The 25,967-nt window shown below is 39.1% G+C and overlaps 4 protein-coding genes across 5 annotated transcripts in view; 2 read left to right on the top strand and 2 right to left on the bottom strand.

Moving 5' to 3' along the window:
- LOC126802949 (uncharacterized) overlaps nucleotides 1–25,967 on the bottom strand; it is a 358,993-nt gene that overhangs the window by 20,378 nt on the left and 312,648 nt on the right. The gene's annotated exons all lie outside the window — the stretch shown is intronic.
- Nucleotides 6,020–11,647, top strand: LOC126802920 (5-oxoprolinase 1). Of its 2 annotated transcripts, XR_007673027.1 has the most exons (4): nucleotides 6,020–6,063; nucleotides 6,752–10,662; nucleotides 11,137–11,427; nucleotides 11,499–11,647. XR_007673027.1 is itself a non-coding variant. In XM_050530634.1 (2 exons), exon 2 carries the CDS (start codon nucleotides 6,796–6,798, stop codon nucleotides 10,582–10,584), a length of 3,789 nt encoding a protein of 1,262 aa, XP_050386591.1. In that variant the 5' UTR covers nucleotides 6,020–6,063; nucleotides 6,752–6,795; the 3' UTR covers nucleotides 10,585–10,889. The 2 variants fall into 2 exon arrangements, 1 of the variants encoding a protein (XP_050386591.1); XM_050530634.1 differs by lacking the exons at nucleotides 11,137–11,427; nucleotides 11,499–11,647 and having other exon boundaries at nucleotides 6,752–10,889.
- Nucleotides 11,701–12,751, top strand: LOC126802951 (uncharacterized). Its single transcript, XM_050530675.1, has one exon. It carries the CDS (start codon nucleotides 11,741–11,743, stop codon nucleotides 12,305–12,307), a length of 567 nt encoding a protein of 188 aa, XP_050386632.1. The 5' UTR covers nucleotides 11,701–11,740; the 3' UTR covers nucleotides 12,308–12,751.
- On the bottom strand, nucleotides 13,093–15,086 carry LOC126803511 (BTB/POZ domain-containing protein At5g17580-like). The gene is made up of 3 exons (XM_050531307.1): nucleotides 15,049–15,086; nucleotides 14,872–14,950; nucleotides 13,093–14,703 (listed from the first exon to the last, which is right to left on the bottom strand). Exons 1-3 carry the CDS (start codon nucleotides 15,084–15,086, stop codon nucleotides 13,093–13,095), a joined length of 1,728 nt encoding a protein of 575 aa, XP_050387264.1.

Here is a 25,967-nt window from a genome sequence, read left to right as displayed (position 1 = left end):
TAATGAATCATCACCTGAGATTTTACGTATCGTTTTATAAACACTTTATCATGCTATTAGGTGACCGACGAAACGAGTGAGGGAATCGCTCTCAGTGTCATGGAAGTTGCACGCAAGACATAAGGTGAGTAAACCTCACAATGATCATCATGATCGAAGTAGTGTTATAATTATTGAATTTAGTTGAGTTGTTAACATAGTCATTGCACCACTATCTTATAAAAATTGTTCTAAAAATATGTTTTGGTTTAAATTACGTGAACTTGATCACCTACGGTTCATGGGTAAGTGAAACGCTATTTTAATAAATGATTTTAAAAGGTTTTAGTGATTATGGACTATGGTGAATGTGAGTAAATCTCACTATGACAAGTCTACCCTTGGCGGTGACTCATATTTACGATTTCTTAAAAAGAGTGAACTGTGACATCTATGTAATATAGTGGGTTGTGTATGTGTACAAAAATGGTAAATATGATACATATATATGGGTTGATATATTATAAAATGTTACAGTTTTTATTTCCAAATGAGAGTATATTGTGGTGACTATATTTATGTTGTTGTGAAAGAGTTGCTTGGTTGTAGTACAATAAACATGTGTTTGATTGTTATATTGTACGTCGTTTTAACATGGAGTCTTGTTAAAACGTTTTCTGGTCTTGAGACGTTGTTGGCAGTAATCGCCCCAAGCCTTGGCCGGGTGTCGGTTACGATTCAGTTAGAGCTCTAGTCTGTATGTCGGTGTACTGCATGAGGTGTAATAGATGAGTTGCCTAGGTCTCATGAGTACCCATATTTTTGAGTGATATTGGGTAACATATGGGCTGCCCAGTGTCTGTCCGTATACTGCATGAGGGGTAACATATGGGTACCTTGGTCTCATGAGTACCCATGTTTTAAATGATTTTGGGTAACCAGATGGGTTGCCCAGTGCATGTCAGTGTATTGCATGAGGGGTAACATATGGGTTGCCCAGTGTCTGTCGGTGTATTGCATGAAGGGTAACGGATGGGTACCTGCGTCTCATGAGTACCCATGTTTTTAAATAATTTAGTAAATTTAGTAAATTTAAATAAATAGCGGGCCGGGCCTTAGTAAATTTAAATAAATGGTGGGCCGGGCCGGGTATTTTCACAAATACGAAGATCCAAGCCGCCCACCTAAAGCGGGCCCTGCGGGTTTGTATTAAAAAAATATAATACTCTATTTAAAGGGTTTGAAACAATAAAAGAATTATTAGAAAACATTCTAAAAATAGTCACAAGTAAATTCTAGTTTCGAAATATTGTTGATCGTTCCACCAATAGATGTGATCGATATATATATATATATATATATTTAGGGACCCTGTAAAAATTTCATCCATTTTGAACATGGTTTGATTGTATGTACCTATGATTAACCAAAAAATAGGCATTTTCACATAATAAAACCCCATTAACGGGGGCTTTGCCAAATAGGTTTCCTTGTTGCGATAACGCATGATCAGTAACAAAAATTAGGTGACTTCAAATATGTAAATAGTTTTCTGTATTCGCATCTTGGTAATAATGGGTCTCCCCTTAGGGCATATTAGTGTTGTTTTTGGTTTACAGGAAATTCTGACGGTTAAACGACTTCCGAATTAGATGAAATTTTAAAATGATCACTAAATATATATACTGATCACATCAGATGGTGTCGATCGATTCCGAGAAGTTTCCTTCATATAGTCACTTCATAATGTGATAGTTTTATTATAAACCTAATATAAAGGTTATAATACATTAGTGGATACTTTGCCGATCGACAATTCCAATTCGAAATATGGTCGATCGACACCAGTAGATGTGATCGGTATATATATTTCGGGAGCCCGTACAAATTCGTCTGTTTTAGACATGGTTTGACCGTTCGTACCAACAGTCAACTAAAAAAGAGGTGTTTTGACATATTAAACCCCATTGACCAGGGCTTTGTCAAATAGATTTCTTCAGTTCGATAGGTAATAAAAATTAGGTGATTTCAGATATGCAAACGGCTTTCGGTGTTCGCATATTTGTAGTAGGTCATCCCTTATGGCATATTAGTGGTGTTTTCGATTTACTGAAATTCCGACGGTTAAACGATGTCCAAATTTGATGAAATTTTTACACGGTCACTAAATATTTTTACCGATCATATCAACTGATGTCGATCAATCCTGAGAAGTTTCCTTGATATAGTTGTTTCATAATGCGATAGTTTTATCCTAAACCTAATAAAATTTGTATGTACAACATCAAACCACTTGTCCTCTTTCATTCAGTTCATAACATATTTGCATACTCAACACCATCACTATCATCCACGCCTATTACTCTTCTTTCTGCTGCATTCTGCTGACTTAAGAAAACAACCGACCTATAGCAGACTCTGCAGTGGAAACAAATTTGCCGACCACCATTCTTGTGTCCACCTTTTAAACTCATGACATGTATCCAGTTCTTTAACTATTATCTACATATGAGTTGAGAAAAGATATATGTCATGACATGAGGCATCGCAAAGGCCTCGATGGTTATCGTACGAGCTGTGGAAGGTTGGTTTTGGCATGACAGACTTCGGCCAGAAGGTCTCTCCGTCCATATCTTTTTTCGGGATATGGCGCTGATCGTGTGTGATCTGGCTGTTGCAGATCTGATTGCTTTGAAGGCTCGGATCTGCGTCTGTGTTCTGACCAAGGTGTTGTTCAGGCTCCAGTTGCGGCTATCTCGTACTGTAGCGGCTGAGGGTGCTTTGTTGCTGATGGCAGAGGCGTGGTCTCGAGGCTGCGTTGGCAGGACTGAGTCATGTCAGATCTTGCGGCTAGGGTAGGGAAGATGGGCCTAGTTGGGCTGGGTTTGGGTCTGGGCCTTTGGGCTCTGGTCTGTACTATGCCTAGGTGGGGTTGGGAAGAGTATTCACGGCCTAGGTTTGGGTGCTTTTGCTGATGATGGCTTTTATGGGCAATGACATACTGCATATGTTTTGTTTGTCTATTCTATACTGTTTAGTTGTAATTTAGGCATTCTTGCCTAGTTCCATGCTAGATTAGCTGTCGAATAGAAATGCTTGAATACGTTGAGATTCATATTGAATGAATAATTATATGTCATGTGCCGTCGTGCCTGCCTCTCACAATTTTTTGTCTATCTGTAGATGGTAGCGGAAGAGTATGTAATGACTATTTTAGCCTTCATTTTTTTTTTACAAGAGCTAAGTGGTTTCCTTCAAAAAGGACCAATCTGACTTCACTTCTCATCATTGGCATGATAAAATTGAGAGGTTTACTCTTTAGCTAAGGATCATTCTGACTTCACATCATTGGCAACTATTGGGCATGATTGTCTTCACTGATAATGCATAGTGCATATCAGATTAACTTCAAAGCTACCAAGCTAGATAAGGCGCAAATTAGAAAAGCAAAATATAACCATACGCAACGGTCAAAAAGAAAGCATCTCAAGTCATTGTTCTCAACTTCTCACAGTGAGAGTACTAGTTCAGCCGATGGGTATCCATGGATCTCTGTGGAGAATTTCATGTCATGTTCTTTCAGCAGGTGCAACATGGTTGTTTATGAAGGTAGTTCCAGGTTGAATGATGTTAATGAAGGAGCCGGTTCTGTGGTTGTCCCAAAAAATAGAAAACTGCATTTGGAAGAATTGTGGAAAGTTGACATGGGATCTTGTGTTGACGCATCACCCCTTATTGTAAGTTCCGGCACATCCTTTCTATTTCTAATTTGTAACATTTAAATTTGTATCAACTTTCTTGATAACAAATCATACTCATTTGCTGTATGTGTGTTTGTCAATAGAACGAAAAGATCAAAAGGTAATGACGTAATATGTTCATCTCTGTTGACCTTTAATAGGATCTGATAATGATATGGGTATTGCATTAATTATCTGGGTTTTCAAGACTTAATGGTGATCTCTCTTCCAATAAAACTTGAGCAACCTTTGTCTATATATCATTGGGCTTGAGTTAAATAATTTATTATATATACACATTTTTGCCAATGACACTGATTGCTTGATTACATTGAATTGCAATTGTGTTCCCTAAGATATTGCAAAGGATGGTGTTTTATTTATTCAAATTCAGTATATTGTAATCACATATTGATCAGTGTTATGTTCACTCTAGGAAACGGGAGGTTTACTCTGGAAACACAATATTGAGGATCCAATTACTGCATCTGCCTATGTCGATGAGCACCTGAGATTGGTTTCAGATCACTCTAATTTTCCAGATATCAGGTAACAAAGTAGAGTCCTAAGTCCTAACAAACCTTCAATTTTTGTACGATCGTGCCCATTCTAATCCAAAATCTTTTACCAGAATGGTTTGTGTTTGTTCCAGCTCCGGGAGCGTAATTGTTATTCAGGTTAACTTGGATGCCACCAAATGTGCAAGTGCGATGAATTTTGACGTTAAGGAATTTGCAAGGTTGGAACTCGCAGGAGATGTATTCTCTTCCCCTGTAATGATTGGTGGCAGAATATTCGTCGGTTGTAGGGATGATTATGTGCGCTGCATTACTTTTAAACATTAGGTCCCTACAAGATTAGTGAGTAGTTCTGTATAGCCCTAAGTATGAATGGGAGTGTGATTTGTAAATATGGGACTCATGATAAATATGTGCTATATGTGCTTGGTCTCAAACTCTCAATCTCCTGACACTCGAATCGTTCTCGCCAAAGGTAGTCACTGGTCTTGCGTTTGCTGATCTATGAAAATGCAAACTGATCAAAAACCTTTGTCTGCAAGGCTGTAATTCCGTCACAAACGATCTATGAATCCTATTGTAATATAGTTTTTTTTGTAGCATCAGAACATATCTCTTATGATAACATCCATCCATGCAATAAGGCATAACATCCTTTGCTCACCTATCTATGTCCCTCTCCATCTTACCTGTATACACTATACACTGCACAGATAGCACAACGTGATAAGTTGGACTTTTGTGCACTTCTTGTTAGGGGTGGGCATAAAAAACGGAAATTCCGATCCCGTCCCGATCTCGTCCCGAAATTCATAGGGACGGGACGAGACGGAGGTATAAAAATGGTCGTCCCGTCCCGATCCCGTCCCGCTTCATAGTAGTGGGACGGGACGTGGGACGAATAATTTCTATCCCGCTTCGTCCCGTCCCGTCCCACCTTTAATGAAAACTTAAAAATTCTTATATATTTGTATCAAAATGAAACTAATTTATGTTCTTAATAACTCCAAAATTATATCAAATCAAATAATAATGGTAAATTATAATATTTTGAACATAATATGCATTTTTTTGTTAAAATTTCATTATTAAATGTTACTTTGTTATGAAAAAAATAAAAATATAGGTTTTTATTTAACTTAATAGGAATGTGGGATTTGTCCCGTCCCGATCCCGTCCCGTCCCAACCGGGATTAATCCCGAGTGGGATGCATTCTTAAAAACCCTCGTCCCGTCCCGATCCCGTCCCGATTCAAAAGAGTGGGACGAGACGTGGGATGAGCCCCGTCCCGTCTCATCCCGTCCCGTGCCCACCCCTACTTCTTGTTGCTCCTCTTCTTCTTAATCGAATGTTTACCAACGGAGAACCAATCTTTCTCCAAACTTAGCGTAGATAACTTGTGGCGTATTGCCTTGACTTGCTTGGGGGATTTCTCTTTCTTATATTAGTCATATGTAGTCTCCCTCAAAGCATCATAGATCTTTGCAGTAATCCTCAATCTGAGGGTTTTAAAGAGCCATTGAGGTTTATTTATTTATTTTATTTTATCAAATACAATACTACAACGAGTCACGAGTCTTGGACCAAATGGTATTGGGCCCATTGATGTTTTTATACCTCTGTATCTTATTATTTTTTATGTAATTGTTTTTGAGATTATATTTTATTTTTCACTCGAAGTTAAAAGTGAAAAAACTATGCCAAATCAGCAACACGTGGGAGTGAGATATCTATAAATGACGCTAGCAAAAGCTGAACTGAGGTTGTATTGTATCCACTACCCACCACTGGTCGATTTCCGGCGTCTGCATCCATACGACCACCGGTACGTTTCTGAATCAGTAGTTGATCATGTATTGATAGTGGGTTGTTCTTGTTTATTCATTTCCTGCTGCTTTGACTGTGGGTTCGAAAATTTGATTTTATTTCGTGTTTGGTTATACGCTCAAATATGAATCTGGGCCTTTTAGAGTGTTGCTGCTATTACTGTTTCAAAATAACTGATGCAAAAACACCAGATATGAATTGATTATTATGTTTTCAATTGGAACAAGCGGAGTGTTTGATTAAATATGGTATGGGAAAATCATGGACAGTTGACTAGTTGAGAATCAAGTTGGTTGTAGGTGATAAGATATGGAAGCATTGATTACCCAGTTAACATAAGTATAAAGAAGCAAAATCAGACTTGGAGTTCAACTTTGATGCAACTTTTGTGGTCGAAAAGTGTTTTCTTTTGTAGAGGCGATATTGGGGATCTATGAGGCATTTGATACATTCTGAATTGTATTTACTGCAAGATAAGTAGATTCCTAACCCGCAAAACAATCACAGTGAGTAGTGTAACTAATGGAGTTGCATTGAGGAATTAATCATTCATGTTTTTTCTATTTATTATTTTCTTATAGGGAGGATGATTTCAGATACTCTGCTGATCCTAATCAACTATTTTTATTCATTGCATGATGAACTTATTAGTGGAATTGATCGTTTCTTTTGTCATCATACTGCAGTTTCCGTAACAAGAGCATTTCAACTCTGAGCTGTTACCATAGAAATGGGGAGTGCCGATGCCAACAAGCTCAGGTTTTGCATTGACAGAGGGGGCACATTCACTGATGTTTATGCTCAGATCCCCGGTCAGCCTGATGGTCGTGTTTTGAAACTTTTATCGGTTGATCCATCAAACTATGATGATGCTCCAGTAGAAGGAATTCGCAGGATTTTGGAAGAATTTACCGGGCAGAAAATTTCTCGTCGTTTGAAGTTACCTACTGACAAGATAGAGTGGATAAGGATGGGTACAACTGTTGCTACAAATGCACTTTTGGAGAGGAAAGGGGAAAGCATTGCTCTTTGTGTGACTCGGGGTTTCCGGAATTTGCTGCAGATTGGTAATCAGGCTCGTCCAAATATTTTTGACCTCACTGTATCTAAACCGTCCAACCTTTATGAGGAGGTTATTGAGGTTGACGAGAGAGTGGAGCTCATTCATGACAGTGAAGATTCTACTTCTGCATCCTTAGTTAAAGGGGTTTCTGGTGAGATGGTTAAAGTTGTAAAGCCCCTCGATCTAGAAACTTTAAAGCCATTACTCAAAGGTTTGCTGGAGAAGGGAATTAGCTGTTTGGCAGTTGTGTTAATGCATTCGTACACTTACCCACAACATGAAATAGCTGTTGAAAGGTTAGCAGCTAGCATGGGCTTTAAACATGTTTCCTTATCCTCAGCTTTGACACCTATGGTTCGAGCTGTTCCTCGGGGTCTAACAGCTAGTGTTGATGCATATCTAACTCCAGTAATCAAAGATTACTTGTCGGGGTTCATGTCTAAGTTTGATGAAGGGCTGGGGAAGGTGAACGTTTTGTTTATGCAATCTGATGGAGGACTTGCACCAGAAAGTCGATTTTCAGGGCACAAAGCTGTTCTGTCAGGCCCTGCTGGTGGGGTTGTGGGTTACTCTCAAACACTTTTTGGGCTTGAAACTGAGAAACCTCTTATTGGGTTTGACATGGGTGGCACATCTACTGATGTGAGCCGTTATGCTGGGACTTACGAACAAGTTCTGGAAACTCAAATTGCTGGTGCCATTATACAAGCACCTCAACTTGACATAAATACTGTAGCTGCTGGTGGCGGATCAAAGTTAAAGTTCCAATTTGGAGCTTTTCGGGTAGGACCAGAATCAGTGGGTGCACATCCAGGTCCAGTGTGTTACCGCAAAGGTGGGGAGTTAGCTGTTACAGATGCAAACTTAGTCCTCGGATATGTAATTCCTGATTATTTCCCATCAATATTTGGCCCCAATGAAGATCAGCCTTTAGATATTGAGGAAACAAGAAAAGAATTTGAAAATCTTGCTGAGCAAATAAATTCCTATCGGAAGAGCCAGGATCCATCTGCAAAGGACATGACAGTAGAAGACATTGCATTGGGATTTGTGAATGTTGCCAATGAGACCATGTGTCGTCCAATAAGGCAACTAACTGAGATGAAGGGCCATGAGACAAAGGATCATGCACTTGCTTGCTTTGGAGGTGCTGGGCCTCAACATGCATGTGCAATTGCTAGGTCGTTGGGTATGAAAGAAGTACTAATACACAGATTTTGTGGAATCTTAAGTGCTTATGGGATGGGATTGGCAGATGTTGTTGAAGAGGCACAGGAACCATACTCTGCAGTATACAGTCTGGATTCTGTGCAGGAGGCATCTCACAGGGAAGCTGCTTTACTGAATCAAGTAAAGCAAAAGTTGCAAGAGCAAGGTTTTAAAGATGAAAACATAAAAACGGAGACATATTTGAATTTGAGATATGAAGGAACAGACACCTCAATCATGGTTAAGAAACGAAAAGGTGGAGAATGCAAGTATGATCTGGACTTTGTGGAACTATTCCAGCAGGAGTACGGATTTAAATTACTGAATAGGAATATTCTAGTAAATGATGTTAGGGTTCGAGGGGTAGGAGTGACTAACATTTTGAAGCCACTGGCTTTGGAATCTGTATCATGTTCTCCTAGAGTTGAAGGTAACTACAAGGTTTATTTTGAGAACGGGTGGCAAGAAACACCTCTTTACAAGCTTGAGAATCTGGGATATGGGAATGTCATGGATGGTCCGGCAATAATTATGAATGGGAACAGTACTGTGATAGTGGAACCTAAGTGCAAAGCTATGATAACCAAGTATGGTAACATTAAAATTGAAATTGAATCTGCTTCAAGCACCCTGAAAGTAGTAGAGAAGGTTGCAAATGTTGTGCAGCTCTCAATCTTTAATCATAGATTTATGGGTATAGCCGAACAGATGGGAAGGACCCTGCAGAGAACCTCTATATCAACTAACATCAAGGAAAGGCTAGATTTCTCTTGTGCCCTCTTTGGACCTGGTGGGGGATTAGTCGCTAATGCTCCTCATGTTCCTGTGCACTTAGGAGCAATGTCTAGTACAGTTCGGTGGCAGCTCAACTATTGGGGTGAAAATTTGAATGAAGGAGATGTTTTGGTCACCAATCATCCTTGTGCCGGAGGTAGCCATCTTCCTGATATAACAGTTATCACACCTGTATTTGATAATGGAATGCTGGTATTTTTTGTGGCAAGTAGAGGGCATCATGCAGAGATCGGAGGTATTACTCCTGGAAGCATGCCACCATTTTCCAAGTCTATATGGGAAGAAGGGGCTGCTATAAAAGCATTTAAGCTTGTTGAAAAGGGGATTTTTCAAGAAGAAGGAATTACTAAACTTCTCTGCTTCCCCTATGATGATTTGGCACAAAAGATCCCAGGAACTCGCAGGCTTCAAGATAACTTATCAGATCTTCGAGCCCAAGTAGCTGCAAACCAGAGAGGAATCACTCTTATTAAAGAGCTCATTGAGCAGTATGGTTTGGAAACAGTTCAAGCTTACATGACCTATGTGCAGCTGAATGCAGAAGAAGCAGTGAGAGAAATGCTCAAGTCTGTTGCTGCTAGAGTTTTATCGCAGTCAGCCAGGTCTGGAGACAAGAGTTCTGTCATTATTGAAGAAGAGGATTACATGGATGATGGATCCATTATTCATCTGAAGCTGACCATTGATTCTGTTAAAGGTGAAGCAAATTTTGACTTTAGTGGAACCAGTCCTGAAGTATATGGAAATTGGAATGCCCCAGAAGCTGTAACAGCTGCAGCAGTTATATACTGTCTTCGCTGCTTGGTGGATGTTGATATTCCTCTGAATCAAGGTTGTTTGGCTCCTGTGAAAATCTATATTCCACCTGGTTCATTCCTCTCTCCAAGTGATAAGGCTGCTGTGGTGGGCGGTAATGTTCTCACTTCTCAGAGAATAACTGATGTTGTACTTACTGCATTTCAGGCTTGTGCTTGTTCACAGGGTTGTATGAATAATCTTACTTTTGGGGATGACACATTTGGTTATTACGAAACAATTGGAGGTGGGAGTGGAGCTGGTCCATCCTGGGATGGGACCAGTGGAGTTCAATGTCATATGACCAATACCCGGATGACTGATCCAGAAATATTTGAACAGAGATATCCTGTTCTCTTGCACAAGTTTGCCTTGAGAGAGAACAGTGGAGGAGTTGGATATCATAGAGGTGGTAATGGGCTTGTGAGGGAAATAGAGTTCAAGCGCCCAGTTGTAGTGAGCATTCTTTCAGAGAGGCGTGTTCATGCTCCGAGAGGGTTGAAAGGAGGGAAGGATGGGTCTCGTGGAGCTAACTACCTAATCACAAAAGATAAGAGAAGGGTATACCTGGGTGGTAAGAACACAGTTGAGGTGCAGTCGGGGGAAATTCTTCAGATTTTAACTCCTGGTGGTGGTGGATGGGGCTCTCCTCTTTAATTCCTTAAGTGATAGTATTTGATGCCAAGTTTTCGACTTGTGTGATGATGTGTTTCTGGTTCGCATGCCTTTTCTCTGGTAAGAATTTAGAAATAATGTAGCCTCTTGTTATCTGAGTTGGAGTTGTTATTTGATTACAGATGAAATCTCGTTTTAATTTAATCGTCTTACCAACACTACTTTTAGTAATGTAGCCTCTTAGCTAAGCTAGAAGCAAAATAAAAATAACAATTACTTGAACATAAAATTTACCAAATTTGTTTCTGTTCAAGTGCATATATTGTTTCTGATCAGTAGAATAATACCTGTAGTCCCGTCAGTATCATCTAATTGAAATTGGTCCACTTCGGAGGTCCATTGATGATAACCTAAGTCTGTTGTTAACATTCATGTTTCTTTTTTCTTTTGTCAACTTAAGAGATTAAAGTTCTCTTCCATTCAGTTAGATGATACATATTGATGGTTCTCGAAGGCCCCTGAGGCCTGAACTACATCGAGTCTTTTTGTTCAGAAATCAGAATGCTGGTAATATTAGTTTTTTGTACTTATCAGGGACGTGAAAACTGACTGCTAGGGCGCTCATATGCCAGACATGTAATTCGAAGATTTCACGACGCTCTGGATTCCGGCAAACTGCCACAAAGTCAGTAAGCAAATCTGTCACAAAATTAACTTTCCGAATAAGATGCGAAGAAAGAGCTTAGGGGTTCAAAAATGACAAGACGAGACGAGGGTTAATGAGTTGGACATACGTATACGTACCTTACGTGTTGCTTACTAGATAGTATTATACACTAATACATATACACATGATCGTTGGCTTGGCCCAGCCATCACCATAGGGTACGTGCCTTTCTCTCGATCTGCATGAACCAAACTCGTTGATCAGTTATTAACAAAGTGTTTGCATGCAGTTAAAAACCGGCCCCGCTTTCACCGCACTGTTTTGAAACCTTCCAAGTTCCACCAATGGATTTTCTCCCATAATTTCTTACCACCACTTTGTTCGATTACGGCAACAACTCCTTGCAACAAAACACAAACATCCATAGACAAACCCAAACCCAGAGACATCAATAGACCTAGAACCCCCAAGAAGAAAGGCTCTGAGCTATACCTAGCTCTCCCTTTTCATTCGACATTGATTTCACCTTCAATGGAGGAAAGAAAAGGAGATGTTAGAGTCTCTATCATCTCAGCGGTCTTCTTCACCTGCATTGTGGCTGGAGCAGTCTTTCTTTTCCTTTACATGCTTCTACCAGGTAAAAAAGTCAAGCTATGGTATCCCATTGTGGGTTTGATACTTGTGGCCGTTCCATGGCTTTTCTGGACCGTGACATGCGCCTACAGGTGCCTCAAGCCAGGAGATAGCTGCACACAAATCGATGGCAGTGGCCGGTATGACAAGGCAGATGCAGGTGGAGGAGGAGGAGGAAGCAGCCACACAGCCACCACGGCCCCAGCCTCCAGCAGTGTAGCAATGATTGCCAATGCATCATCAGCTGCAGGGTCCCCTGTGAATTCCCCAAGCGGCAATCAGCGCCATGTGCAGTTTGCCGGGGTTGTTGTGATGGGAGGTAATGATGGAAATGGAGGCCAAACCCAAAAGGCACCTGAGGCAGCTGCTGCACAATATCAAGCCATAGATGTGGAGGATCACAGTAGGACAAATGGCTCAATTGCTTCTACAGAAAGTGAAATGCCATTGAGATTAATGGTTTGATTTTGATAATTTTATTGACATAAATTGTCAATTTTGGTGGTGATTAATGGATGATTTGTAGATATCCTTCAAGGAGGACTAGTTTACTGGGGTGCGACCATTTGAATTTCTCATTGCAAGAACAAATGGCATCAATGAAGCAATGAAAGGCATGAATCATATGCTAATTTTTCTTGCAAGAACAAGGAAAAAAAGCTCGAGACAGACAGAGGGAGAGAAAGATTGATTATATAGATGGGAGATGATTAATGGGGAAGTCTGGTGTGATCTTCAATCATGACTGCAGCAAAGGGATTGAGATGAAATGATTTCAAGGTAAATTGCAACAACATGATATTTGTGTTTAGTAGCATGATGGCAATTAAAAGTGAGACTAACTAAAGCTGTTTAGATTAATTGCTCCTGTTGTATGTTGTAATATGGTTTCTCAAGCTTCATAATATAATGTAGTATAGATTGTTCAAGTTCATAGCTCATCTTTCCATCGTACATTGAGTTTTAATTTCCAAAAACATGATCGATATAAAGCTAGTTCTCACCTTCGCCGTAAGCATAAGTATACAGTTCAGACTTCAGATAAAGATTTACTTGCTTCCGTTTTATTACCTATTACCATGGAGTTTCTATCCCTGGTGCAGTTGAACTATACAGATATACCACTTGATGCTGAATATTACAAATAATGAGGATTATTCCATTGTGAAGTTTGAAACTTAATTAATTAAGAAATTAGACTATTTGCAAAATAAATAGTAGATGGAACAGAAGGGAGAAGAGTCTACATGTTACCCTCCAAGTTTCGGAGGCAACCTTTTCTTCTTCAATTGGCAATTAGAATCGTGGAAGCTGCTGATGCAACCAAATTTTCTCTTCATTTCTCTCCACAAGCTAGTTTTCTCCTTCCTCACCATAAGGCTAGAGCTATTCTCAATCTCTTTTCTTATCACACTGCACTGTCTCTCTAGCTGCATCACCTTTTTGCTCATTTTCTCCACCTCTGATTTCATTTTCCCCTCACGCATCTCCAGCTTTGGTGCAATCACCTCGTCAGTTTCCGGTCTGATTAATTTGTCATCCGCAGTCTGCACCTCCTTCATGATAGTGTCTCGAAGCTGCAACTGACCCGCAAACAAGACCTGCACCACCGTCCTTAATGGCAAACATTCGTTTTTGGCAGCATGATCACAGGCTTGAGGGGACATCTTTTGGAAGTCCAAAACTTGACATACTTCTTCCCGCTCTGATTTTGTCATGTGCTTGTGCGCGTCCAAATATATAGTCACTGCCCTGTACACTCCATCTGAGTTTGTTTTTACTCCCATGGATGCTGAAATCAACATCTCTGCTAATCCGACAAATGTGGATATCTTCAAGTCTATGTCACTAGCAACTTCAGCCAAGAATTCTTCAATGAGATCTGCCACTGCTATTAGACCAATTACGTCAGATACATTTGACGAAGCGTAGTTAGCATAGAAAACCTTTACAATCCTCCTCACACATTGAATATCATATTGAAGTACTTTAGAATAGCCTTGAGATGGTATTAAGAGGTCTTGGACTGTCGCTTGGTCAAGTTGTTTTCCAATTCTGATCTCAATCCCATTTCTGCAGTCGGATGTGACTTCCAGATATATAGCATGTCGAAGCATTTGAAACAAAAATGTGCATGGAAGGAGTCCTATTTCATCAGGGAAAAGCCTCTCAACTGCTTCAAGGATGTCCTTTTGGTACCATTTCTTGCGTGCTTCGTCTCCACTTCCGCAGAAAACCCATTTATTAGTGTAGTTACAAAGAGATGCAGCCAAATACTGTTGTGGAACTCCATGCTTATTCATTCCATGCATGAGGGGCTCATACAGCTGGAGGGACAATGTTGTTAGATCCTCGGACTTCCAATCAAAATCAAAGAGCCTTCTCCTTGCATTTGGCTTATAAACTTCATATTCCTCATCACTATCATCAACACTTGCGGTTGAATTTTTTATTGGTTCGCCAAGAAGTTGGGGACTAGCTTTTGCCATTCTAACGATAGACTCCAAACAGTCGCCCACTAATCCAAGCTTCAAAGCTTGTTGAAATAACTGTTCCGTGGATCGCAAAGCCTTGATAGCTTCAGACCAGCTAGGGAGGATTCTTTGATGAAAATATGAGACAGCTTTGTTTAAGAGATTATCTTTGCTGTGGTTTTCAGTCATCTCCAAGTAGTCAGCAACACAAATGAGCTGTACAACGTTCTGACTGCAAATTTGAAGTTCAAAGCCATGATAGAATCTTGCAACAAGCTCAATAGTTTCCGGATTAGCAGGGACACTTTGGAAAAAGTTAGAAAGATCTTCCTGCGGATTCTCTTTCAGTCTAGCAGCAAATTTGGCAGATTTTGCAGCCAGAAGCTCCTGCATGCATAGTACGTAGATGGTTATAAACTGGAAATGTAGGCCGGCAAAGAGTACGTATACAATGAGCTACATTTTGTTACAAAAAACGAGATCATATTGTAGTCGTAGATGTTAGATTATACTCATTATAGTAAGAAGATTAGGATTGTAGAAGAAGATAATTACTTTGTCCATGGTTAATGGCTGACTACGCTGACCACCACGTACATTTAGTTGCAAATCTGGTGCAGACTTAGGCAATGACCTAAAATAGAGTAAATGTGAAGGCAGTATAAAGGAATGAAAACAATATGGTTAAAGAAAATTCACTTGAGATGAACACGAGTAAGAAGATTGTTTTACCATAACAATGATGTATCTTTACTTCGTTCCTTCTCCATCATTTTGTTATTCCTTTCTACCCGAGTAGTTTTTTGACTAGCGAAGTTCCTGCTGATCGATGCAGACTTGTAGCTGAAGTAATGAGCCTCTAGTTTGTTTTCGTATTTGTGATTGAAACTATGGATTCTTCCTAAAACCAGCCCTTATCACAGTATATGATCAGCTTCGAATATTGAGTTTCGTAGACAATCAGCCTGCAGGGCACACCAGCAAACGAGGCCATAGTACGTGTTGCATATCAATATTTTTGAAAACCAATACATATGTAAACAAATATACAGCATTATAAATAACAATTTATATATGTAAAGCAGTTATTTCTATGCATAATATAGTTATACTGTATATTCTTGGTGCTGTGATTGAGGATTCAATGCATTAGTGTCAGATAGGTGCAGCTGATAGTACTGTACGTGCTTATTGCGCGCTTAAGGTACAAAAGGAAGAAATTTAAAGAGGCAGATTTGTCTCGAGGACCATCAGATACCTAGGGTACATGGAACCATATCAACAAATTACGAAACTATATATATGCAACTCGATTGACTAATTTGATTACTGGCATGAGCGATTGACCCTAGCACATCACGAGTTCAACCAAAGGAGGGCTATTATCAAACCATTTTTCGATGACAACATTTTCATCAAACTAGTCCATCTAAACCCTAACATTTCCAGGTCAACAGCACATATCACATGTATGAAGAATTGATGCAGCAGGAATTGCGTGATACGCACATGTGAGCTCAACGTTCAAAAGGTTCATTCAACAAGAATAAAAATAAAGAAATAATACTGAATAAGTTTGAAGGTACAACTTAATCACATAAGAAAATAGAATTAACACCTTCGTGATGTTAGGCACAGATAGAAGCTGTAGAAATAAAATCTGATCATGCATTAATATTCAAAACTGATCAAAGCATATATATAGCTCGCTAGCTCCAATGAGTGAAAGCTTAAGAAGAACAAGATAGGGAGAGACTTACAGGGAAAGAGAAAGTAACGAAGTTTGAGCCTTCTGGTACGGTGGATTCTGTTTGATTTTTCAGTCAATGACTTGTGACTTGTTGAAATTGCAACGTTCAAAAACACATATTTTCTCCTAAACATATGGTTTCTGTTTAAATTTCAATAACGATTGTGGATAATTAGTTACAAAATACTCTAGTTTTGCGGGACTCGATTGTTTGGTACGATACCAAAGTCAGTGTGTGGATCGACCAAGTTGATCATATAAACCCGTGCACCGACGGACGGTGAAGTTTCCGGCTATACCAGTTATCTCCTTTGTGGGAGGAGATCGAGTAAGAGCATGCATCACATAAACACGTCAGATATCACCTAATCCTATAATATTCTCTTTAGAGGTAACACGTATATTTTGGACATGGTTGCAGTCAGTAAAAACGTAATTAATTAAATATATCAATTTACAGAATTCCAAATAGAGCCATATATATACTACCAAGTCCTACCAAACCACAATTCGGTTCTCAGTGAATGGCATTCACACTTTCACGTACAGCATTGTGAACAATTTGTTAGTGTTGTGATCTGAAATTGGGTTATATTTCATCGAAAAATATGAGAAATTATCAAGTACCTAATCTTTAATTAATCTTTCCTTAATAAAAACTAGCAAACAAGAGCTTTTGAAGTCCAATACTCGTAGCAAAACCTGCATCAGTCAGCAAAGCCAATACCATCACCCTCTACATTTCAAAACACAGAATTAAACAGAGCGCACAAACCACACAATCATAGGTGAAATTCAAAATTGGAAAAGTGAGAGAATTGAGTGAGAAAATTGAGAGTACCTGATGGCTGGGGAGATGTGAGGCTCCGTTTTGGAGCTCCAAATACTCTCATTGCTGAGAAGAAGAAGAAGAAGAAGAAGAAGAAGAAAGGGATTACATGGTCGAGAATTTTGCGAGGGAGGCACCGAACCACAATCTTCTCAACTGTATATGCAAATTTGTTTATATATAGATATATAAATTTACCAATGTCTCTGAACTCTTGTGACATGGTCAGTTTGATTCATAACTTTTAAAATTGATCAAAATGATCCCTCAACTCCTGTTTTGCTATCAACTACATCTATCCAAACAAATTTCGTCACTGTTTCGGTAATTTCATGACGTGAATCAAGCGTGAGCCCCCACAAAAAGAGATAAATGAGACATATTACTGAAAATAAAGGCCTAAACTTGTTTCCACTTAATATCTCTCATAATCGGGTCCTCATTTTCTCAATCCTAAACTCGTTTTGTCAACTCTAAATTTGGCGGGAAGTTGATTTCGATCAAGACTGAGGGTTACAAATGTCATTTGTCCATTTTATAGAGGTCCATGTCATGAAATTAACGAAACAGTGACGAAATTTAGTTGGATTGATCTAGTTGATAGCAAAATAGGAGCTGATGGATCATTTTGATCAATTTTAAAAGTCAGGGATCAAACTGACAATATCACAAGAATTTAGGGACCGTTGGTGAATTTTTCTCATATATATATATATATTGTGAGGAGTTCTTTTTTAATTAAGCTCTAACTAGGCCAAATCAACCCAAAAACATGATTGATGGGAAGGATTTGTGCATGATTCAAACTATTGAAATAAAAGAGAGCTTGACAATGTGAGCTTGGCGTGAGAGCTAGAAACGCACCGCGGTGAAAGAGAATTGGAGGTTTTATGGGTTTTTAGTTACCAGAAGAAATGAAGGTTGAAGGTAATTTTTTGGTGCTTGGAAGCATGAAAGCTTGAAGGCTTGGGAACTAAAGGCTCTTTCTAAGCTTTTCTACGTTTTGCATGTTGATGCATATGGTTGTTCCAGTTCCAAACTACCTTTTTTTATAGACTCAAATTTGGGTATTGTGGTGATCATAAGCATCTAAGTTTATGGGTAGAAGCCTCCCTCCTCAATTCATACATGAATTATGCCTTAAAATCAGGAAAATGAAGGCTTTTTTGAGATGGTTTGTATGGGAAAGAGAGACTGTAACAATGGCAGGAAACATGTTTGCACGAAATCTGAAATTGGGTGAAGTAGAGGGGTTGGTAATTGTGGACTCATGATTCTCGGGAGAAGGGGAAGGCTCTTGACTGGGTTAAAGGTTTTCTTAACAAGGTGAGATGCCAATTCTGAAGGTTTTTGGTGAGAATCGTCGCAGGGGAGGAAGAGTTACAGGGTAAAAGAGGCAAGACATAAACGAGAGAAGAAGAAGGGCTAGTTTGGATTGTTCTCACATGGGCTTGGGGTTTTAAAGAAAAGACTAAAATGGTTGGCCCAATTCCATGTTTTTATGCTTGGATTTCGGGCCGAAGACCGAAATCACCGACGACATTAAATTGATAAATGAGCATATGCGTTTCTGTATAAAGCATGATTTTTCGGGTATCAACATATATATATATATATGAGAAACCTGTAAGTGAGAAAGTGAGCGGTTATTGAATAAGTGAATTTGTTCTCTTCCAATTTTCCTCCGCATATACAGAAAAATCTTTTCATTATCTGTTTTTTACCATCATAGTCCTAGTTTTTTTCTGTGAGAGTATGTGATAGAGAGCAAATCCGAAAATTCACAATTCGGTGAAACTTTGGATGCTCGCTTTATAGTAATAGAGATATATATAATACCACTAGTCTTCAAGGACTTGTGTGGAATGATTGTCGTCACGGGTGTGATCATTACTATAGAATTGTGAATAGATTTGTATTTAAAGGGATCAAATGCAGTTTATCTTATTTTTTATTTACTCTTATCCTTTATTTATGTAAAAGTAGTTTCATAAATCAAATACAATTACATAACATGGTAATCAGTGGTTACAAAAGATCAAAGTGGCGATATATCATTTCTTATGGCTCGTTAACGGGTCGGGCCTTAGTACATTTAGATAAGTGATAGGCCAGACCGAGTATTTTCACAAATAGGAAGATCCAAACATGCACATCTAAAGTGGGCCTTGCGGGCTTTTACAGGCCAGGTGTTGCGGGCTTGTATTAAAAAAACTCTTATTTAAGGGTTTGGAACCTAACCAAGTTGGGAGACTCATTCCTATGCTCGATTGAATCTATTAAAATAAAATATCAATTAATAAAAAAAACATTAGGGAATGAGGAACAAATATAAGTCCAAATGAGAAACAAAACCAAGTCAAACAAAGAAACTGAGAAAGAGGGAGAGATTGTTGTATCGTATGAGAAAAAAGAGAGTTGAGCTGATGCATTGGCACAAGACTTGAATTTTAAAGGAGGAAAGAACTGGGCTAGGGCTTTCTCAAAGCCTAAAAAAAGTCACAAATAAAATCTAATTTCGAAATATTGTCAATCGACACCAGCATATGTGATCGGTATATATATTTAGCGGATCGCATAACAATATCGTCCATTTTGGACATGGTTTGACCGTCCGTACCTACGGTCAACAAAAAAAGAGCCGTTTTAACAAATTAAAACCTCATTTATCAGGAATTTTCCAAATGAGTTTCCTCGGTATGACTCCGCAAGATCGGTGATAAAAACTAGGTTATTTCAGATATGAAAACGGCTTCGGCGTTCGCGTCTTGATAATGGGTTCTCCCTTAGGGCATATTAGTGGTGTTTTTGGTTTATCAAAAATTCCGACGGCCAAACGAGGTCTGAATTTGATGAAATTTTTACAAGGTCACTAAATATATATACCGATCACATTGGCTGGTATCGATTGACTCGATAAGTTTCCTTCATAAAGTCGCTTCATAATGCGATAGTTTTATTCTAAACCTAATATAAAAGTTATGATACTTTAGTGGACACTTCGCCAATCGATAACTCTAGTTCAAGATATGGTTGATCGATACATGTAGATGTGATCGGTATTTAAATATTTAGGGACTCCGTACAATTTCATTCGTTTTGGAAATGGTTTGACCGTCCGTACCTATAGTAAAAAAAGGTGTTTTGACATATTAAAACCCCATTGACCAGGGCTTTGCCAATTGAGTTTCTTTCGGTCTGACTGCTCATGATCGGTGACAAAAATTAGATGATTTTAGATATGCAAATGACTTTCGACGTTCGTATCCTGATAATGGGTCCTCCCTTAAGGCATATTAGTGATGTTTTTTGTTTATCGGAAATTCTGACAGTCATAGTAGGCTTGTAAAATGGGCAGGACTGGCCCGTCCCGGCCCTAAGATACGAAGACCCACATACTACCCATCCCATGTCTTTTTTAGCCCTAGGTGTAAAATGGACAGGGTAGGGCCGGCCCTATCAAAATATGTTAAGCTCAAGCCCGCCCATGGTCCAGCCTACATTTGACCTATGATTTTAAATAATAAAAGATAGGTCCAGAAAATTTAGACCTGAGAACCGTTTAGAACCGTCAAAACCGCACCGAAATGGTCAATTCAATTCGATTCCAAAAATAAATAAATTACTAACTCTAGAGGAACCGGACCGAAACAATCGATTTGATTTGATTCCGGTTCTTTTTTTTTAAATGATTTTGGAATCGTTTTAAGATAAACCCCTAAAAGAAACAGTTTTTGTCGTCACATCCCTCGTTATTTTGCTTTCTTTACTTCATAGACTTCTTCAATCACTATATGAACTAAAAATCCCTATTCGTTTTGCCTTACACCCTCACTTTCTCTATTATTTTGTTACTCCCTACAATCTAAATTGTCTTATGTTTGCATTAATCTCTCTCTCTCTCTCTCTCTCTCAATTTTTTTTTGAAATAATTGAGTATGTTAATTGTTGATCATTGAGAAATTATATTAGAGAGGTTCTTGACGTTCTGTATTTGCATTTTAAAGTTGATATTTTATATAATTATTGTTTAACACTTGGAGGTAAATATACATTATAGTGAACTTTTTAGAACTGTAAAAATCTGGAAACCAATCCAATATTTGCGGTTCCAAAAGAAAATTGTGTTAAATCTGGAGCATTTTTTCTTTTCTGATTCTGGGAAAAATCATTATTTTTTGAACCGGTCCTAGACCTAATAAAATATTTTAACTTTCATTTGAAAAAAAAAATTGATTGAGATATGAGTTGAACTTATGAACCCCTTCTTATAAGAATAATCAATAGAATTTGCTAGTTGTATATGACTAATAAATTAATAATAAAATTTGACATTGAGAATGGGCCGGGCTATGGGCTGACCCTATAATATACCATATGGGCAGGACTTAGGGTCGACACAGGGCCTTAAAAGGTGTTGCACATACCCTACCCATTCTAAATTGGGTCGAGTAAAGCCCGTCCATTAGTTTGGACCGAGCCAGCCCGCATCTCAATGTTTTGGCTAAGTTTGGGTATGCTCGTCAGCCTAGGGCTTAATTTACAAGCCTAGGTCAGACAATGTCTGAATTAGATGAAATTTTAACTAGGTTCCTAAATATTAATACATATAACATCAACTGTGTCGATTAATCCCCATAAGTTTACTTCATATAGTTGCTTCATAATACAACAATTTTATTTTAAATCTAGTATAAAAGTTATAATATAAATGTCACAAAAATTTTAAATCTAGTATTATGGACATATATAATTGATATATGTATAATTATATAATATGTATGTATAATATTTTTGTAACGACCCCAAAATTTCGAGCTTAAAAACTCAAAATTCTAAAGTCGTTAAACACAAAATAATCTCAATAAAATCGAAATCATTTAAGTGTAACAGCGGATCATTTCTGAGTTCTCAATACAACTCAGACAACCAATTATTACAACCCAAATTATAATCCATACACAAAATGGAAATGTAATAATTCTCACAAATCACTCACAAATCTCACAAATGAAAATACACAAATCCTCACACACGAATCCATGCTAAAATCTCACCACAAGTAGGATCCGAACGACTTCGAGCCTCTGTAGTCGTCACTCAACCACCACTAATCAGCACCTGCAGAATTATCCCCTACACCATCGAATTGGTGCACCGGGATTGTAAACACAAACCCGGTAAGCTTATAGCTCGTATGAGTAAAATCACAATACAGTTCGCATATCAATATATACGAAAGATCACAACACAACAAATATAAATGCCCCCATGAGCCAATGGTCAGCCCATCTGGTTGACCCAAAGAAATAGGAAATGAAAAGCTCATGAGGAAATTAAGTAACCCTTCTGGTTACCCAATGCATTTATAATACGGGTACCAAGAACGCTGGTACACATCTGTTACCCCTCTCGTAATACACCGTTGATATTGGATAGCCACCCGCTACCCAACATCCAAAATACACCGAGTACCCATGAGCAGATAACCACCCGTTACCTCACATGCAGTACTAAGGCAGACAGACTAGAGCTCTAACTGTATCGTAACTTTCGCCCGGCCAAAGGCTAGGTTCCGACTTGCCAAACACGCACAATAATCTCACATCATATTGTGCCAAAAATCAGGTCCGAAGACAATTCACATTTTAACAATCTCAATGTTAAAAATCACGTACAATAATCACACATCATATTGTACCACACATCACGTCCGAAGACAAATCACAATTTTTTTAACATTCTCCGTGATAAAATCATGTACAATAATCACTCATCATATTGTACGTTTTAAAACTTTCACGATATCACCACAATAAAAATCATAACAGTATATTATATAGCAAACTATATATATTCGTATTTATTACCATTTATACAATATATACATAGTCCACTATATCCTATACATGTCATATTTCATAAACACCTGAAGAATTACGTACAATATTCTCACATACTCATGCTCAATTTTCCGTCACCGAAATGACTATTTTTAATGCATTAATAACAGTACATAATTTAATGAACTATATATATATTATGTACCTATTACCATTATACTATATATATGTAGTCCACTAAATTATATACATGTTATAATTCATTTGATAAACACACTTGCAAAATGTTGAATCACCACGAGGGTAGATTCGTAAATTCAGTGAGATTTTACTCACCTTATTGACTTGAGCGTAAATCCTCAATTTCCGATAATAATCCCTTTCCTCGATTTAGCGATCACCTTAAAAAGATAAAACCAGCATTTAGAATCGTTTCGTAAACCTTTAAATGCCAAAACAGTAATATACGGTTACTGTTCAGCAATTTTGGTTTATACGAAATTACTGCTCACTGTTCACTATTCACGGTTACTGTACAATACTCAATTAATACGTATTTCTGTACGTATAAATATTAAATACGTATTACTGTACGTATAAATATTAAATACGTATTTCTGTACGTATAAATATTAATACGTATTTCTGTACGTATAAATATTAATACGTATTTCTGTACGTATAAAAATATTAAATACGTATTACTGTACGTATAAATATTAAATACGTATTTCTGTACGTATAAATATTAAATACGTATTTCTGTACGTATAAATATTAATACGTATTTCTGTACGTATAAATATTAATACGTATTTCTGTATGTATAAATATTAATACGTATTTCTGTACGTATACGTACGATTTAATGTAAATACAAATTCAGTAAATAAAATTTACTAAATTACCCTTTTTACAATTTACTTTTTTACATTTACTGAAAGTAAATTATAATTACATTTACCGTAGGTAAAACTTAATTACATTCACCATACGTAAATAAAATTTACATTTACCTTTACCGTTACACAGTAAATTACCAAAATACCCTTTCAGTCGAAACTATTTACACCGCCTCACACGGCGGCGCGTGTGCCACACGCGCCACCTCCGGCCGGCCGCGCGTGGGGCCCACGCGCCGACGCCAACCAAGGCGCGTGTGATGCCACCGCCGCCCCATTCTTCTCCTTTTCTTCTTCCTCCTCCTCCCCGCGGCCTAACGCCGCCTCGTACCCCCTCCTACTAACCTCACGCGCCGCCTAAAGCGGCGGTAACCTCCCCTTCCATCTCTCCCTCCGATCTCCACCAACAACCTCCCAAATCAACCAAAAACATCACACAACAAACACACAATCCATCCTAGCACGTATCTCACCTCAATATGATGATGGAAAGCTCGTTTGGAGCTCGATGGTGGCGATGAAGATCGTTGCCGAGACTTGTAGAAGCTTGGCAACGTCGGCGTCCTCACGGCGGCGAGTCTCGAGCAGGCGAGCTGAAGGGTGGCAGCTGTGGTCCTCGCGACGTGGTTGAGCCGAGCGGTGCACGTCACGGCAGCCCTGTGTGGGAGATCGCCGGGCAAATCTTCGAGGTGCGGTGGGAGTGTTTCGGGGAGAGAGCGATCCGAAGGTGAGAGAGAGAGCTCGGGAAGAGGTGAGGGTGTTCGATCGTGAAGGAGAGGAGGATGGGAGAGCTCGGGTTGCGACGATCCGAGGGTGAGAGAGAGAAGGTCGAGAGAGTGAGAGAGAAGAGAGAAAGGGAGAGCGGCGGGATGAGAGAGAGGGGAGAGAAAGGGTTTCTGATTATGGAAACCCTAATCCCATAATTATCTATTTATACTAGTTTCCAAATCGGAAACTAACTTCCGACGTTAATAACTTTTACCTCCGACGTCCGATTCGAACGCGTCACATATACACGAACTCGTATCGACGAGCTCTACAACTTCCGTGAAGAAAGTTTTCGCAACCGATCGACGGAATAAAAGTCGATAATTACGTTCGGAAACGTAACGTTTTCTTATTAAACGTTCTCGGAACGCTTCCGTTTCCGTTTCGTAACGATTGCTAACAACTCAAATTCGATTTAAAACAAACTTCACAACTCAAAAGAATTTAATTAAATTCAAATATTGTTTGAAAACGTGGGTTATTACAATCTACCCCCCTTAAAGGAATTTCGTCCCGAAATTCAAGTTCACTCAACAAACAACTGTGGATATCTGGTCATCATGTCCGACTCTAGCTCCCATGATGCATCACCCTCATCATGGTGACTCCACAACACTTTGACTAGCCCAACTTCTCTCCTCCGTAGCTTCTTTGTGGATCTATCCAGGATACGAACCGGTTCGACCACAAACGTAGCATTTTCCTTCACTTCAATGGTGCTAAGATCGATCACATGTGACTCATCTGGTACATACTTTCTCAGCATGGAAATGTGGAAGACGTTGTGTACGCCCGACATGCTAGTAGGCAAGGCTAGTCGATATGCTAGTTCGCCTACTTTCTCAAGTATCTCAAAAGGCCCAACATACCTCGGTGCCAACTTTCCCTTCTTGCCGAATCTCACTACACCCCTCATAGGTGAAACTTTCAAGAACACATGGTCACCAATCTCAAACTCCACATGTCTCCTCTTCAGGTCTGCATAGCTCTTCTGTCTACTCTGAGCGGTCCGGATTCTATCTCGAATGATCGAGATCTTCTCCGTGGTTTCCTGAACCACCTCTGGGCCCATCAGTGCCTCATCACCCACTTCGGCCCAACAGATCGGAGATCGACATGGCCTACCATAAAGTGCCTCATACGGTGCCATGCCAATGCTAGAATGGTAGCTGTTGTTGTAGGCAAACTCAATCAATCTCAAATGATCTTCCCAGCTACCCTTGAAATCCAACACACATGCTCTCAACATGTCTTCCATCACCTGATTCACCCTCTCCGTCTGTCCATCCGTCTGAGGGTGAAAAGCTGTACTCATATCCAAGGTAGTGCCCATCGCCTTCTGCAAACCACCCCAGAACTTCGAAGTGAAACGTGCGTCTCTATCGGAAACAATAGAAACTGGAGCACCATGAAGTCTCACTACCTCATCCACATATAGTTTCCCAAGCACGTCCACTGAGTACTTCATCGACACTGGGAGAAAATGAGCCGACTTCGTCAATCGGTCGACAATCACCCATATGGCATCGTGACCCTTCCTCGATCTAGGCAACCCGGTC

Source organism: Argentina anserina, chromosome 7 (assembly GCF_933775445.1).
Source record: "Argentina anserina chromosome 7, drPotAnse1.1, whole genome shotgun sequence".
In the NCBI taxonomy this organism is placed as follows: Eukaryota; Viridiplantae; Streptophyta; class Magnoliopsida; order Rosales; family Rosaceae; genus Argentina; species Argentina anserina.
This window is presented reverse-complemented; position numbering and strand designations above follow the sequence as displayed.